This window comes from Glycine soja, chromosome 15 (genome assembly GCF_004193775.1).
Source record: "Glycine soja cultivar W05 chromosome 15, ASM419377v2, whole genome shotgun sequence".
NCBI classification, from domain to species: Eukaryota; Viridiplantae; Streptophyta; class Magnoliopsida; order Fabales; family Fabaceae; genus Glycine; species Glycine soja.
In genome coordinates, this window is record NC_041016.1 from 16,002,834 (window position 1) to 16,020,235 (window position 17,402).

At 31.9% G+C, this 17,402-nt stretch overlaps 1 protein-coding gene and 1 long non-coding RNA gene across 2 annotated transcripts; both read left to right on the top strand.

Moving 5' to 3' along the window:
• The first annotated feature begins 262 nt into the window (after positions 1–262).
• On the top strand, positions 263–5,415 carry LOC114388201 (vacuolar protein sorting-associated protein 2 homolog 1-like). The gene is made up of 5 exons (XM_028348553.1): positions 263–623; positions 1,158–1,288; positions 4,103–4,207; positions 4,422–4,682; positions 4,783–5,415. The coding sequence occupies exons 1-5, from the start codon at positions 587–589 to the stop codon at positions 4,918–4,920; spliced, it is 672 nt and encodes a 223-aa protein (XP_028204354.1). The 5' UTR covers positions 263–586; the 3' UTR covers positions 4,921–5,415.
• A 2,491-nt stretch (positions 5,416–7,906) lies between these two features.
• On the top strand, positions 7,907–9,787 carry LOC114386318. Its single transcript, XR_003661047.1, has 2 exons — positions 7,907–9,267; positions 9,361–9,787. It is a non-coding gene; the product is annotated as an uncharacterized LOC114386318 (long non-coding RNA).
• The last annotated feature ends 7,615 nt before the right edge of the window (positions 9,788–17,402 follow it).

Sequence of the window (17,402 nt, forward strand, 5' to 3'; positions counted from 1 at the left end):
TCAAAGCAATGTGACTAAACCCTTCCTTTGAGTGGTCCAATGGGTGCAAGCAATGTGTAGAAGAAACAATTCCTTCATCTTCAATCGTTGCATACAATAGTAACTTTTCTTTTCCTCTTTTCATTCCTTTTTTAATTTTCAAATTTATTTTTTGTTTTCATTTTTTATTATTAAATAATATTTTAAATAATAAAATAATAATAATAAATTTAAAGCCAACTAAGCGGGTTCTAATGGGAGGTATCGCACTACTTGGATGTTTGTCTATCTTTCTCCTAAAACAAGCTACCCTAACTCAGTTCATTAGGGCTTGGGTTATTTCGAGGAAACTGAGTAACTACGCAACGGTGGGTCCGACCCCGAGTGCGGCACGTGTGGGAAACGACGGTGACAATGGTTCGTTGATGATTCCTCGTTTCAACGCTTACCGCGTAAACAACCTCAACCTGTGATCAAAAGCATCATCTCCAAAATCCCAAACTCATATCATAACGGGATCGGAGGCTAATCTATTACGCGCTGTTCTCTCGTCTTCTACAAGATTTTCTGTTCGATCTCAACCAAGGTTGTTCCTTCCACCTCCGCCATGAGTTTCATCTTTGGAAAGCGAAAAACCCCCGCAGGTTTGTTCATCATCGCGTCCTCCGTCCAAAGAAAAAACGATTTTTTTTAAAGAAAATCTGTGAATTTTCAAAATGGGGTTGCTCAATTTTGATTGTAGAGTTATCACCCGTCATCAATTTTTTTTTTTTTTTACATTTTCTTTAATTTATGTACAATTCGACATAATCAGATCTACCGCAAAACCTCTTCGAGCGTTTATGCAAAAATTAAATTATTTTGATAATTATATTGTCCCCTTCGCTTTTCTTTCTTGTGGTTGGGGTTTTGCAGATTTAACTAATGATTTGTTTTATTTTATGTTCTTGTTAGCTTTTGTCTTCTTGTTCTGATAAGATTTAGAAATTACCTTAAGATTTATATTTTATATCCCTTTTCTTTTCAATTTCCATTATGCTTTGCAACTATGAGAATCATAATTTTGATAAACTACTTGCTGGCTCGTTAAATGGGGGTGTCTTGGTGAGGGTTATTGCAATTACGAATTACTGCGTATTGATTTCTTAGTACATGACCATGAAGTTTGTGACTTTCAGAGCTTCTGCGGGAAAATAAGAGGATGCTGGACAAATCAATCAGAGAAATTGAGCGTGAGCGGCAAGGATTGCAAACACAAGAAAAGAAATTGATTGCGGAGATAAAGAAAAGTGCCAAACAGGGCCAGATGGTATAGTGACTGTCTTAATTGTATTATTTGCCTTTGGCTTAGTTTTTAATGGTATGTATGGTGAACATGTCTTGTTGTGAATATGTTGGTTTAGCTGTTTTTTGATTCAAAGTTATAACAACCAACCTCTGCTGGCTGGTAGAGGATTTGGATTGGAATTTGATGCTTGTTTTTAAAAGAAGGGAGATGGCCTGAACATGTTGGATGCTGAGATGATATTGTTTTTCTTGTTCTTACAATTTCCTTGTTCTTTGCTCTGTGTGTTGTTTGTTATTGATACTTGTGGTTTGGGGGAAATTGTTTTACTTACTGTTATCACTTGTAATAACCAAGATATATATTCACATTGATTTGGGGATGAGACTTTTGTTGTTGCTGTGCTTGTAACAGGGAACTGCTTTCCTAATGCTATTGCAGACTCAATATGATATCTGTTTTCCTAATGCGTCTGCTAATTACTGTTCTAGAACTAATGAGAGAATCTTGAATTACTTATTTAGTGAAATGGATCAGAAGTTTTGTTTTTGTTTTTGAAAATTTTGCCTTCCTGCAGCATTGGAATCCCTCTTTCATTGAATTTAGGTTCTTGAATGTGTTTTCCACTTAAATTCCATTCTCATTTCTGATATTATTAGTCTATCATGTCATTTGCAATATTACATAATTTAGGGAAAATATGGGATTTATGTTGTTGTATCATGTATACTATATTGGTGAATATAGTTGACGTGTATCTCAGTCTTGGCAAAATTAAACAAAATTGTGCTGTTTAATTTTTTCAATTATTTAAACATTCCATAAGATAAATAAATGGGATTCCCATTTTCTTTACTACATCATCTTTGGTTGTATTGATAAGTATTGGTAGAAACACTCTATGTTAGCTACTCATTGGAACACTGGTTCATCACCACATCCTCCACCTCCTGGCTCTAAACCTCGGAACTCTTCATTTTGCCCTCAATAGAATCATTCTTGATGGTATGGTGGAGGTGGCACTGACAGGAGTTTTCGTCTACGTCATTAATTTTCTTGCCTTCAATTTCAATCAATGGTGAAATTCCTTTCACCAAACTCTTCAGGTCAAATCCTGCCTATTCCTCTCTTAATATGATCGAGTGTGAGTGTGCCTGCAATCCTTTCGTAGACCTTAGAATTAGCACAACCTGTGCTACCATTCCACCGAGTGTATATTTCTTGGCTACTCAACAAGTCAACAAGGCTACAAGTTCCTTTCTTCTGATGGGAGGTTATACATTTCCAAGAATGTTTTACTCAATGAATCATTGGTTTCCCTATCCCTGACTTATCCCCAACCATCTTCTTCCACTTTCTCATCTCATCCTTTTTTCCATTTCTTCTTCTCCTTCTCTCACATTGTTCTGCCTCCCTCTTCTTCCACTGCCTCTTCTGATTCTCAGGATGTCCTCAACATATGTACTGGTCCTCCTCTCCACTAATCAAATGCAGACTAGATCCAAGTCTAGCTCTACGAACCTCAGCTTCTATCTACTCCCCTGTCACACGGGAGCCCTCTTCAGTTAAGAAAGCTGAATATTCAGCTCTTTTTGCCAATTAGTATCCTCCCTTCCTTCTCACATACAAGCAAGAGGATGTAAAGAGGTTTTTCAGGTGAAAGAAAATCCAGATGGTTCAATCAATAAATACAAGGCTCAGCTTGTTGCAAAGAGATTTCATCAACATGTTTTTTTACTCTAAAAATACCTTTTCTCTGGAAGTCAAGCCAGTCACTATCCGAGTCATACTTTTGCTTTAACAAATAAATGGCCAATACAGCAAGTCAGCAACTATGGATATTAAAAATGCTTTATATGGTCCAGCCTTCAGAGTTTGAAGCAGTTGACAAAGCTCTTCTATGCAAACTTCACTAAGCATTATATGGCATAAAACAGGCCCTACTTGAGAGGTTTGCTAACACTACAACTGAGGTCCTATTGATTTAGTCTCTTCTATAAGAATTGCAAGTTCCTATTTTAACCCCTGTTGTCTACTGTGATAACCTAACTACCCAAGCACTGTGTCACTGGCTTATAATCCATTAATCAACTGTCGTGCGTACTCATGAAATTGGACCTCTGCTTTGTAATAGAAAGGGTTAAAAGTCTCAGTGTTTGTCATATACCTGCTGATGATCAGATTGCTGTTACCTTAGGCGACACCAGATTTTGTGATGTAAGAAGAAAACTCAAAGTGGTTTACCAATTTTTAATTGTTGAGCCCACTTGAGTTTGAGTGGATGCTGTTAGAGTAGAAACATGCACTGTTAGCTATTAGCATAACTTATTTGTTCTGCTAGGTAGTTGCAGTAGTTACAGATGTAACAGTCAATTGATGATTAACTGATTGCCAGACTGGCATTGTTCATGATTATTGCTCGGATCTAGTGGTTTCAGGTTAGTTAGGATTCAGTATTTGTATCCCTTTTAAAATAACATGATGGAGATCATTGTAATTTGCTTGAGGAACTCTCCTCTATTCCTTTTTTTTTCCTCTGTTGTCTCTTGTTTACCTCAATTTAAGCTAAAAAGTAGCATTACATTAAATTGTGAAATGTTAACTAATGTGGTTCTTGCAAGATAGTGGAACTGACTTGCTCATATGATGAATCTAGTATGGTTTCAATGTTTTTACCAACAGATTTAGAATTTTACTCCAAATCTATATTTGTATGTAATGCCTTATATATGTGTTTATCTGTTGTTTATGGTTAACTTTTGATTTAAACTTTAAGGTGGGCAATAAATGTTTCACTTTCACCAATGCCAATTTTGTATTTCATGTAATGTTGTCCAGGGAGCTGTTAGAGTTATGGCAAAAGATCTTGTTAGAACAAGGCATCAGGTTGAGAAGTTTTATAAGCTAAAATCTCAGCTCCAAGGTGTATCACTCAGAATTCAGGTATGCTATTGTGGTGACTGTATCTATTTCTTTGTAATTTATTCTAGCATATATGGTTAATGTAGGATAATGGCTCTTCCCTAAGATTCATGGCATTTTGTTTTTATTGGTATATAACTAACTGGCCAACAGTCTCGAAACTTTTATCAAAACAGATGTGTCTTGTGATATTCAAATAATAAAAGGTAGTTGCTTTTGTGATACAATTGTTCAGACTTTGAAATCTACACAAGCAATGGGTGAGGCTATGAAAGGCGTGACAAAGGCCATGGGGCAAATGAATAGGCAAATGAACTTGCCATCTTTGCAGAAAATCATGCAAGAATTTGAGAGACAGAATGAGAAGATGGAATTGACATCTGAGATGATGGGAGATGCAATAGATGATGCTTTGGAAGGAGAAGAAGATGAAGAGGAAACTGAAGATCTAGTTAACCAAGTCCTTGATGAGATTGGAATTGACATCAACCAAGAGGTATGTTTATGGTTTCCCATTCAATATCTCTCTTCATCTGAAAAAGTAAATGGCTGAGTCACTATAACAAAGCCTAATGAGTTTTTTGTTTGATGTACAGCTTGTAAATGCACCATCATCAGCTGTTGCTGCCCCGGCTTCAAAGACAAAGGTACCTCAAGTTGAAACGACTGGGAATGATGATGGCGGGATAGATAGTGATTTACAGGCAAGGTTAGACAATTTAAGAAAAATGTAATCTATCCTCTATATGATATCAGGGACTCCAGTTTTACTGGGGAAATTGATGCTCCTATGTACCATATATAGCATAATTGGGAAGTTGTGCCAGGATTAGATGAACTCATAATTATATAAAAATGATGTTTTTTTTAAAAAAATAAATAAATAGTGCTGTGTAACATGGAGTACGCTTTTAATTATTTATTTTGTAGCAATAGTGTATGTCCCTTCTCAACCAACCCCCCAACCTATAGACAAAAAAAAAGGTTGTATTTCTATGTGCTTATCGATTAATATTTTGATGTGCACTGATTCCCTTCGTGCATAGGGATATTATAAAATTCGAGTGATGTCTGAGTCTGAGAATATCTTCAAATGAGTTTCCAGCAATGTGGGATTTCTAGTAATGTTATTTGCTTGCTGAAGTAGTATTGAATTCAAGCTGTACTCGGACAATAAAACGTGTAACATTATGAAATGATCAAGACATGCACTTTACATGGACATCCAATTATGATCTGTCGTATATGATGTTTGTGAACTTCTATAGTAATTATTTTGCACTCCCTTTTAACCTAAAGATTAGGTCGTGATTGCCTACGACATCGCCGCAGATCGCTTCCGCGGTAAAGACATTGTCATCATCAAGTGATATTCAGTGTTTATCTTTTTAATATATCAAATTTGCAGCTTAGTTCACCTGTTTGAAATTTTGATTTTGATTCCTAAGCACAGTGGAGGTGCATAGGAAAAGAGTCCCTCTCCTTTCCAAGATTGATCCCTCAAATCATTTAATTTTGTCAATGTTAATTAGGAGTGCTCATGGTTTGATTATTTAAATAGGCATAACTAATAAATAACTAGATTACAAGTGATTATGATAACTATAATCATAACTAATTTTGTGTAACTGGTTATTACTTTTTAAAATCGTTTATATAATCGTTTATGAATCTAACTAGTTATATAATCGATTATGAATAAATAAAAATAATAAGTTATTTGAAATAACTTATTTTATGAAATTTGTTATAATTTTATAATTATAACTATTTATTAAATAAAAATAAGTTATTTGAAACAATCATTTTTTATAAAGCTGGTTATGATTTTATATCTACTTTTATATAATTGGTTATCATATAGATAGTTATTGTTTGTTATGATTATTTATTGAAACTGATTTTTTTTAGTCCTAATGTTAATAATTGCACCCATGATTTATAAGCGCAATGATATCCTTGGTATATGAAGTCAAAAAAACAACTTAAGCACTTGGCCTTGTGATGATGACATCTGTAGAGAAGGCCTAGTCTTCTTTGATAGTAGTGGAGATTGGAGACTGGCCTTGTGATGATGACATCTGTAGAGAAGGCCTAGTCTTCTTCGATAGTAGTGGAATTGGAGATGGCCGTGGGAGAGACTTCTCGAGAGTGAATAGGAGTGTTTCAAGGATATCTTTGGAAAATAAAATCAAAAGGGTAGTGTACTAGTAAAAGGGGAAGTGTATATAGCAATTCCCTATATAATATTTCTTTAATAGAAGAGGAGGGGGTTGCTTGGCACTAGCAGCTTAGGTGAAAGGGCTCAAATGCCCTTCACCTATTTAATATAAATAGTAATAGTGACTCGTCCATACGAGTCAGTGCCTCTCTCTCTCCCGCACCATTCCTGTTTCTTCTTCGTCGCTTCTTCTTCCTCCTCTGCTTCTTCTTCGTTCTGCCTCTCTCTCCCGTGCCGTTTCTAGTTCTTCTTCCTCCGCTTGGTGCACATGCTTCTTCTGACGGTCGTTGCTGGTTCCTCTGGTTCTTCTTCTTCCTGGTTCATCTTCTTCTTCTTCATCTTGTATATCATTCGTTTTCTGCTTGTTTTTGTCATGCACTCTGCTTGATTCATTGTTTTGGTTGATTGAATGAATCAATGTGTTGCTTGGTTGTGTTGAATCAAAGTAGGAGTTTAATGTGTTTGCTTGATTCATTGTTTTGGTTGCTTCGTTGTGCTGAACTTCCAAAAAGCGCAATTTTTCTGGGAAAAACCCATACGGATCAATAATCCGTATGGGCCAGACAAATTGTTGATCCGTATGGGCCATACGGATTGCTGATCCGTACGGACCATACAGATTGATGATTCATATGGTTGATACGGATCGTCAATCCGTATGATTTATATGGATTGACAATCCATATGATTTTTTTAATATTTTTTAAGTTTTTTATTGTTGTTGTGTTTCGAAAAAAAATTGTTATTTTTTATAATTTTTTTTGGTGTTATTTTTTAGATCCGTATGATTCATACGAATTGTCAATTCGTATGACTTTTTTTAGTTTTTTTAATTGAAAATAATATAGTTGAAATTATTTTTTAAATTTTTTAATGTTGTGATGTTTCGTAAAATTTTTTTTTTGTTATTTTTTATAATTTTTTTGTGGTGTTATTTTTTTAGTGTAGATACCATCCGGATCATTGATCTGTATCGTTCATATGGATTGTCAATCCTTATGAACCATACAGATAGTGATCCGTATGTTTTTTTAATTGAAAATAATTAAGTCAAAATTATTTTCTAAATTTTTTATTGTTGTGATGTTTCGTAAAAGTTTTTTTGTTATTTTTTATAATTTTTTGTGGTGTTATTTTTTAGTGTAGATATGGGTTTTTTTTATAGTTTTTTTAATTGAAAATAATAGAGTCGAAATTATTTTTAAATTTTTTTTTATTGTTGTGATGTTTCATAATTTTTTTTTTTATAATTTTTTTGTGGTGTTATTTTTCAGTGTCCTACCATACGTATGACTAATCTGTAGGGTTCATATGGATTGTCAATCCGTATGAACCATACGGATCAATGATCGTATGGTTTTTTTTTTATAGTTTTTTTAATTGAAAATAATAAAGTTGAAATTATTTTTAAAATTTTTTTTATTGTTGTGATGTTTCGTAAAAAAAAATTGTTATTTTTTATAAATTTTTTTAGTGGTAAAGTTTTTTAAAAGATTGAAACAAAAATTTAAAATATATTTTTGAATTGATGAAGCAAGGAGCAGGACATTCAGGCTCTGCTCCACCGCCATCATGGTTAAGCACCCTCAACGAGGAATTGAAAATGGTTCTTGCGACTCTACCTAGTAAGAATGTTTACCTTTCATATTGTTGTCTCCATGTTTACATCAGAGGGTGAAATTTGTGTCAAAATATTTGTACCATTCACACAAATATATATATGATACGTTTATTTACACATGTGACATGTTTGTAGTTATTTAGCTTTGGTAGTAGGACGTTATGTTTGACCTCATCAAATACCCTAACAAATAGTAATATGGTATTGCTTGGCTCATCGTCTCATTAAGAATATGCCACTTGTTCTGGATTGTTCGATCTTTTATGTTAGTCACATATCTTAAAATTTTTGTCATGAAGGCTTGAAACTCAATTCTTAGTGGTTTTAAGTAGAGCTTTATACACTGTGTAAAGGAGCTTATTTTTCATTCACTTACTTTGACATTAATGGTGAAAATAATTACGTAATTCTAATGACTAATTTTTGTCATGTTCTCCCAATGCTTAAAACTTTTTGATGAATGTACTTGTGTTAGTTTGAAGTAACTATATGCTTTGGAACAACATCTATATGTATGTTTCATCTTATGTTTGTGCTACTTAACAGTTTTATTTGAAATAATTTTTCTTTTGAATATATGTCGAGTTAATAGATTAATAATTTTGCCAATTGCTAAGAATGAATTGCCGTTCATCATGACTGCTAATTGAATGCCAATTTTGTTATATCATGCTTGAATGTGAATTATGTCAGAATTAACAAATGAAGAGCACTGACAATGCTACGAAATGACCAAGATCATGCTCTGAAGGTCGCGGTTCCACCAAATATTATTTTAAACACCGTTAACGCCAAGGACCAGGCCATCTTCATTTTGATTTAATTAACATATCATTATTTTGTTATTTTGTGTAACTAACCAACCTTATTTTGTTATATCAAATGTAGATTTACAGTAAAGTTAGTAGGTTATTTGTTGTGAGGTGGAAAGACATACTTGACCGTTTATGGCATTTCATTGACAAGGATGGAAATTTCCATACCGTTGTCTACAACCAAAATTTGGACAAACCAGTCATTGTAGCAGGGTGGACAACACTGAGAGATTTTTATCACCTGACCGGAGATCATCAAGTGTCGTTAACTCATTATGGTAAGAGTGTATTCTTTCTCACCATATTCAAGAGCAATAGCCTTCCAAAATCATTCACAAGATGACACTCATTATACCATCAAGTGCCAAATTCTGTCACTTTCAAGGTGTATCTCACTCCGCACAGAGTTACCTGCAGCAGCCTAGTAAGCAACTTTCCAATTTAGTTGCCAGCAATTCTTTATCTTTCAAGTTTTAAATTTCATAAATTGTTGACATAACATTATTCTTAATATTAGAAAGTTCCAAGCATCATGTATTATTTTCTTAAAGACAAAGGCTAGACTCATTTGTATTTGGAGGATGTTACAGAATGCCGGCTTGTGTTCAATCCCTGGATAAAGACAGTTAAAATTGGAGCTGGATGAAAATATTTTTGTGAAACCCTGTCCTTCAAAGCTGACATGAAAATTGTCTTTGAATTCCTTGATCCAACCATTAACCATGTTTTATTTTGACCATGTTTATGAATTAAATTCAACATTATTAGGACTTGGAACATTATTATGACTTGGAACATTATTATGACTTTGAACATTATTAGGACTTGGAACATTATTCCTTTTAATTATTAGGAATTCCCTAGCTGTGCTTTTGCTACAAACAATTTGTCTAATATTATCCCCTTGTTAGTTACGAGTTTCTTATATAATAGTTGTTTTACTATGTGTTGATCATAAATTTTTTACAATGTTGAAGTAACATTGAGCCACAAACAATATCTTTTAGTAATTAATTTGGCCATATTTATGAATTAAATTATTTTTAATTAATCACTAAATTAAAATTTAAGCAATCTAATGTTAGTTTTAGTAATTTTTAAAAAGTTTATATATATTATAATTTTTTAACAATCTAATTACTAAATACATCTGTTTATACCATTATAAAATAATATCACAAAATCAATATTTTTTTATACCACAATAATATCACAAAATCAATATTTTTATAATTGCTAAAATTATTAAAAAAAATTCACACAATTGCTAAAATTATTACAAAAAAAAGTTATTACAAAAAAATTATTTTTAAAATTGATAAAATTATACAATTTTAATTTTTTTTACGAACCTACAAATCAGCAAATCGTATGGTTAATACGAATTAGCAATCCGTAAGAACCATACAGATTGCTGATCAGTAGGTTCGTAAATTTTTTTTTCGCGTGACTCTTCTTCTTCGATGACAAATTCAACCAAAATTTATCGTATACTTCTGAACAACGCACGTACACCACCAGAGACCAAATACGCTTCAAAATTGACCTTAATGGAAGAAACTTACACTAAGTGACGGAAATTTTGTGAAAAAAAAAATAACGCTGCAGAAATGTAAAACTCCTCCTACTATTTATAACCGAAAATATTCCCATTGGTCCATACCTTAGTGTGAAAATACCCTTCTATTTCCAACTTCAAATTTTTCCACCCCTCCCTCTTCTCCTTCCTAGTGCCCGCCACCTTCTTTGGCCCCTTCTCCTTCTCTCCCCCTATATGTGCCTTCCCTCTTCCCTCTTTCGGCCTTTCCCTTCCCTTCTCCTTTCATTCCGGTCACCTAAAGCCCTCCTTTCTCCTTTGCTTCTCTTTCCTTCTCCTCACCCAACAATTCTTTTGAGTTGAGTGATAATTTTTTTTCTTCATATATGTGTTTAACACAATTGTGATTCTGTTGTAGATAGACTACCACGGAGTTATGACTTTATTGTAAAAAAAAAAGAATGAACACACGAAATCAGAATTCCATTGTATATTTTGGTAAAATATATAATGAGTATATTTTGGTAAAATATATAATGAGATCAAAAGTTTGTTATGTAATTTTTAAACCTTTGATTTTCATAATAATAACACAATTCCATTATACAGAATCATAATTCTTATATATTTTTGACAAAATTCACAACAGTTTTTTGAACAAATGCATAATGATATTTATACACAACAAATCATAATTCTGTTATGTGAAAAAGATATTTTGGGAATATAAAAGAATTAGTCCCTGTTAAGGACCAATAACAATGAGAAAGAATCAATAACAACTCCCTTTAGAAAATTAATAATGACGTAGACAAGTCCACCTGCAAATTAATGAAAGATCCATTTTCAGTGACTATCACATATTCGTATTCCTTTGTCAACATTTGCGCCTTTTCACCGCATCTATATTAGAAATTATTTAATTATAAATGATACGTATATTTAAAAGCCGTTCTTGGTAATAATGTAAGTTATAAAAGAATACTAATAAATATATATTCATAAGTATTCACTCTGTTTAAGAGCTTTATTTAAATTTTTAAAAAATTATCTCATTCATTTTTTAAAAAGAACATATATTTTAAAATAAAAATAGAAAATATAATTTAATAACAATACTGTTTAATACGAAAGTTTGTGACGAAAATGAATTATGATGATTAACAACTAATTTCAGCCAATGGTGAGAATACTCCGATAAAGTAAATGTAATCAAATCGTGGTTGATTTACGTGGAACTCAAACTCTTTAAATAATTAAGTCTCATATTTGAGTTTTATAAATAAATAAAAAAAATATGATTGAGGTTGAAAAATCGACTACAAGATATCAATTAGATTATTTTAATAAAAATTAATCATGAATACAATTAATAAATATTTTACACTAATAATATAATATATAAAAAAAGTAGAACGACCCAGTAACACTTATTAAATCTGGTTAATATCTTTTGCCATTCTCACCTATAGTTTTTCATAATTTTAATATGTCAAAAGGAAAGAAAAGAAAAGTTTCTCCTGTATTTATTTATTTATCATTACGTTACAAGTGTGTTGCACGTTCATAATTGTACCATGACTTGCCTCTTTAAAGAACAAAAGGCAAATTTAGCATGTGTCACTCACATGCCATGTTCACAAGGTGTGTCGCTAGTTACCATGGCCGCATGGCATGGCGCCATATTTGAATACTGATGTCCTTCCATGCATATACAACGCCCCCTGGCCTAATGGAATAGTCACGTGACAACCAAGTGTGTTTTTTTCAACTTTTTATTATTTTTTATTTATAAAAATCAAAGACATATATAATAAATTTACAATAATTTACACACCCTACTAAATCAACTAAGTTGGTTTCTTCATTATTATTTTCTTTCATTTAAATGCTCTAGACTAATTTTCTCCATTCCATAACCTCAAAATTAAGATGGATTTCTCTTTTATTGTTATTATTTCTTTTTTATGTGTATTTGATTCAATTTACTTTAAAAATAATTAATTTTTATTTTATTTTAAGAAAAATAAAAAATTAACTAATTATTTCCTACATTTAAGTTAAACTAAATATACCACTATTGTGTGTGTGTCTTCAAACTAGCAGCCACAAATTGGTAAGATACCTTCATTGTATTCCCTTTTTATCATTTCAAATTTGTAAAAAAAAAATCATCAAAAGTTTCATGATAACATTAATTTTATTATTATTATTATTATTATTATTATTATTATTATTATTATTATTATTATCATTATTATTATTTAATTGTATTCCTATCTCTACTTAATTTTTAAAAATATTTTATATGCTTATCATTAATGAGAAAAATGATTGTAAAATGTATAGTAAGAAATTAAAAATAATTTAATACAGATAAGGTTAAAATATAATTTTAATTCCCTTAATTTATTTAACCTGCAATTTTGACCCAATAAAAAAATAGAGACAATTGGTCTTCATATTTTTCAAAATCAACTGTTTTGGTTCTATTATCAATTTTCAGGCATTGAATTTTTTAATCAAATTTAATAGGTGACTTAAAGAGGTTTTTTAATGATTAATAATTTTTAATTAAATTCTTATTAAATTAAATGCTCTACAAATCAAATTAATAATTAAAAATATATTATAATGGTGTCACATCAATGATTTAGCGGTCGATATTTTTTTATTAACAATCAACGTCCTAAAATTGATGGTGAAACCAAAATCCTTGATTTTAAAAAAAAGGACATTCAATTTTCTTTATTTTTTTTATAAGGGAACACAAATTACAAATGGAATAAAATAGGAAGACCAAAATTGGTAGCTTATGGTAACACAAGATATAAACTTGTTAAGACTTACCTGACATTTTGGGTAGTTCAATGTGTTCAATATGGGTATTTCCTTTTCTTTTCTCGTAGCTTGAGGATGCCGACCTAAAAAGGCAACAATTTCTTTCAATTGTATAGATCATAAGAAGCGTTAGTTCTTCCAACTCAATTGACTTGAAAAGATGGATGATTCTTCTGGTTGTGCCTCGCGAAGTCATATTTCTGATTTGGTAATTCTTTGTAGTTTCCCAACCTTGAGACTCTTTGTGTGCTTGTTTGATCAATCTATCGTAAGGCTTGTTGCAAGTTTTCTTGTCTAAAGGTCCTCTAGTTGATAGAGGTAGTAACAACCATCCTAAATTGTTTATTATTGGCTTGATTCACTTTTTTGAGTTATTGAGCTAAGTATTGAAGTTGAACTTTTGCCATTATTTGGGAGGTTGACTTTGATGGATTATTCTTTTAATAAAACACATGGTTTTGTTTGGTCTATGTATTATCCTATGACGTCATCTTGAATAAAATAAATATAATTACAAAATTAATTCAATTATTAAGAAAATATTACTTTATTTAATTATTAAAACCCTTGTGATTTTTTTTGTTGCATTTTGAATATGGAATAAAATATACACAATGAAATCAAATGTAAAGAAAAGCTAATTATTGAATATACATCTATGCATTGCAAATAAAATAAAGTGTAATAGTGCTACATGCTCAAAAATCTGGAACAAATATATATATTAATTTAGCAAAATAAACTATTAGTGATAACAGTAAAATACATGCAAGATGAGGAAACCTAATCAAAATATAACAGGACGTGAATTCCTAAGTGACCTACAAGGCTCTAACTTTATGTTTGGAAGGTTTTAGGAGGATCTTTCTAAGGGATCGTAATGGTTATTATAGACCAACAATGTTGACCTCTCATTAGTGAAACCACAAACCAATCTTTTGACACATCATCTACTCCTACAACATGAATAACACAATCATCACTGAACATAGACGAAAAAAAATGGAAGCATGCAAACATATGTACTTTAGGAGTACATGTGGATAACACCCAACATGCATACAATAAATACCAACAAATACTAGCAAAAATTCATTCATTCATCAATGCATAACCAATTACAAGTTTAACCAATGCACATAGACTCATGAATGTGACTAACTCTACTACATAGAGTTTGTGAATTTATAATTTGAGCAATGAGTCCATTATGTCCCTTAACATGGTAAAATATCATCAACAATACTCTCTTAATTGGTCCAAAAGCACAAAACATGCCTAAAGCATACGACAGGCACACTAAAACTTTGATCAGCGGGAATAGTTGTGGCTTTGTCAATATATTCATACGAGAGTAGTAGTTACCATGACATGAGCTAGGATGCATAGCCTCAAGCCTTTGTGGAATCACGTGTTTGAATGCTCCCAAGGTAAAAACATAAACCTACACTAGCGTTCCCTCACATGTAAAAACAATAGAGTGTGTGTTAGCTTTCAACAACTTGAAGCATGCTTAGATGTACAAGACAATTAACAATAATGCACACACTCATGATATTCCTTAAATTCTTATTTCCCACTATATATCCTAAGTATAGGTTTATTCATGGCCTCTTAATATTTGAGTTTGGATCTAACTTACTATCAGAAGATAGTCTAAGATGAGGATTGTCTCTCACATAGTTACACTACTTTGTCACATCATTAGTCGATATGAAATTTTTAATATAATTTCCTTTATGACGAACATCTCAAGGATAATTTTTCTAAGATTAAATATTTGCAAGTAGTTCAATAACAAATGACTTGATAGGTCCAATAATATTAACATGATAAAGAACTTAAAGTGAGTTTATTTTAAAACTAAAAATAAAGGAAAAAAAAGAAGAATTTTTTTAAAAGCTAAAAATTGGTTTTACGTTTTGAAATTTTTGAAACTTACTACTAAAAACTATCTTAAAATAAACCCTTTAATAAATTGTCCTGAATTTTTGAGTTTTAGAAATATAACCATATTAAATTTAACTAAGGAAACTTTATCATTCTTAATAATTCTTCCCGACTTATTAAGTTCATATAAGGTGGATGAATCCTAAAAAACAAATCACATTAATAGTAAAAAAGCATAAAAATAATGAAACTAATATTAGAAGCTATAATTATTCATATGCAAGCATTTTCATCATAGGTAGTTCACCTTAGGATCAGTGTATAATGTTGTTGTTGGGATCGACAACACCCCCAATCCTCTTTTCAAATGCATTTGGAAGTGGCGGGGGCCCGAAAGAGTGAAAATCCATCTCTGGAAGGTAGCTCATCAGGCCATATGACGGACAATGATATGCGTCTAGTGTGCAATTCTTCTATGGAATCCACTGTTCATGTGATCAGGGACTACATATTGGGTTCTCAGGCATGGGTTGGATTTGTGCCCAATCAGTACCAATGGGATTTCTTCTCGCAGGATTTGCACGTATGGCTCCTTAAGAACTGATTTTCTTCCTTTTTTGGGGGGATTGGTCTGTGGGTTTTGGAGTTATCTGCTCCATTCTTTGGTCCAACATGATCAACTCATTTTTTCCAACTCTGGTAATTCTGCTATTGTTTTGTCGTGTAGAATTAGGAAGCAGTTTTCTAATATTGCTATGGCGATTCAGGCTCTGTCCCTTCTTCCCAGAACGTCCATATCGAGGGATGTCAAGGGATCAATGTGGGTTTGTTATCTTTGTCTTTTCAAAGAATATTGGCACTTCTTCAATCCACATGGCAAAGCTCTGGGCTTTTGACTTTAGGGTGGATGGACATTGCCTGGTCTTGGGGGTTTACTGAGCTCATGGTTGAATCATATTCGATGGTGGCCATTAATCTTATCCTTAAGTGGTGTTCCCCAACTCATCAGTGTGCTTCTATGGTTCAATTTATTATCCTCAAAGATGGAAATTTGGGAGTATCTTCTTGGGTGCATGTCCTTAGAGAGGTCAACCAAGTGGTGGATTGCTGTGTAAAATATTGATAAGTTTGTTTTCAAAAGATGAAAATTTAAATTTAAATTTTCGAAAGTGAAAAAATGCAACAAATTTATCCATCCATTAACTTTCGTCTATTACTGTTGATGAAAGAGCCTACAGGACATAGAAGAACGAAAATGTCACAAAAATGATTGTCAACATGGTTGCTAAATAGATTGGACCAAAATTTTGATAAGTTACCATTGTAGCAAAATGTCAATAATTTTCCATTGGATCAAAATGTCAGTAATTCTTTTTGGGACCAAAATGTTAGTATGTTTTGCATTGGACTAATTTGTCATACCTTAATTTTTGTTTCATTGGGTAAAATATAATTTAATCTTCATTTTTTTTTTTATCATTGTAAGCATAACGTTACAATAAATACTTGAAAAAATAGGAAATCAAACATAAGTTAGAACAAACATAATAATAAGCATAATATTGATTAATAAGCATAATTACTTTAACAAACATTGTAATTCAAATGGAACCACAATACCAGTAACATTTTTTAAAATTTGATTAATTGTTTTTATTGCTGCTTACAAGTTATTTACGTTAGATATTACATATATGTAAGATGAGATTAACTACTCTTAATATGTTTCACAAGTTGAACAACCTCCAACTAATTTTGAAAGTACTCCAACTTCTAACACGGAAAGTGCTCTAGCTCCAACTCCAACTACCACTCAAAGTGCTCCAACTCCTAGTGTTGTGAGTGACTTTTACATATAACTGATTACTTATTGTCAAATTTTGTTATGTATAACTAGTCATTATTTATAATTGTTGTAGGAAACAAGCTTCATACCTCCATCATTGTCAATTGTGTTTAGACCACCTCCAATTAGGCCTTCAGCACCAATTCAAATTATATTCTCAAATGTATCATCCCATAGGATGAACAAACTGAATTACGTGAGCTTCATACTCACACGAGGGCTACCCTGCTGCCAAGATTCGAAGAAGTGAAATATGAGATATGTTTGTCTTTTGTTAATAATAGATTATGACTAATTATTATAATTTGGATAAATTTGTAATGATTGACAAACTGTTATAATGTTTATTTTTGTACATTGGTAGAATGTTTATTTTGGAAAATTTCTATTATGACCACATTAGATAGTGACAAAATCAAGTTGAGCCTCATTTTTTTGTAAGGAT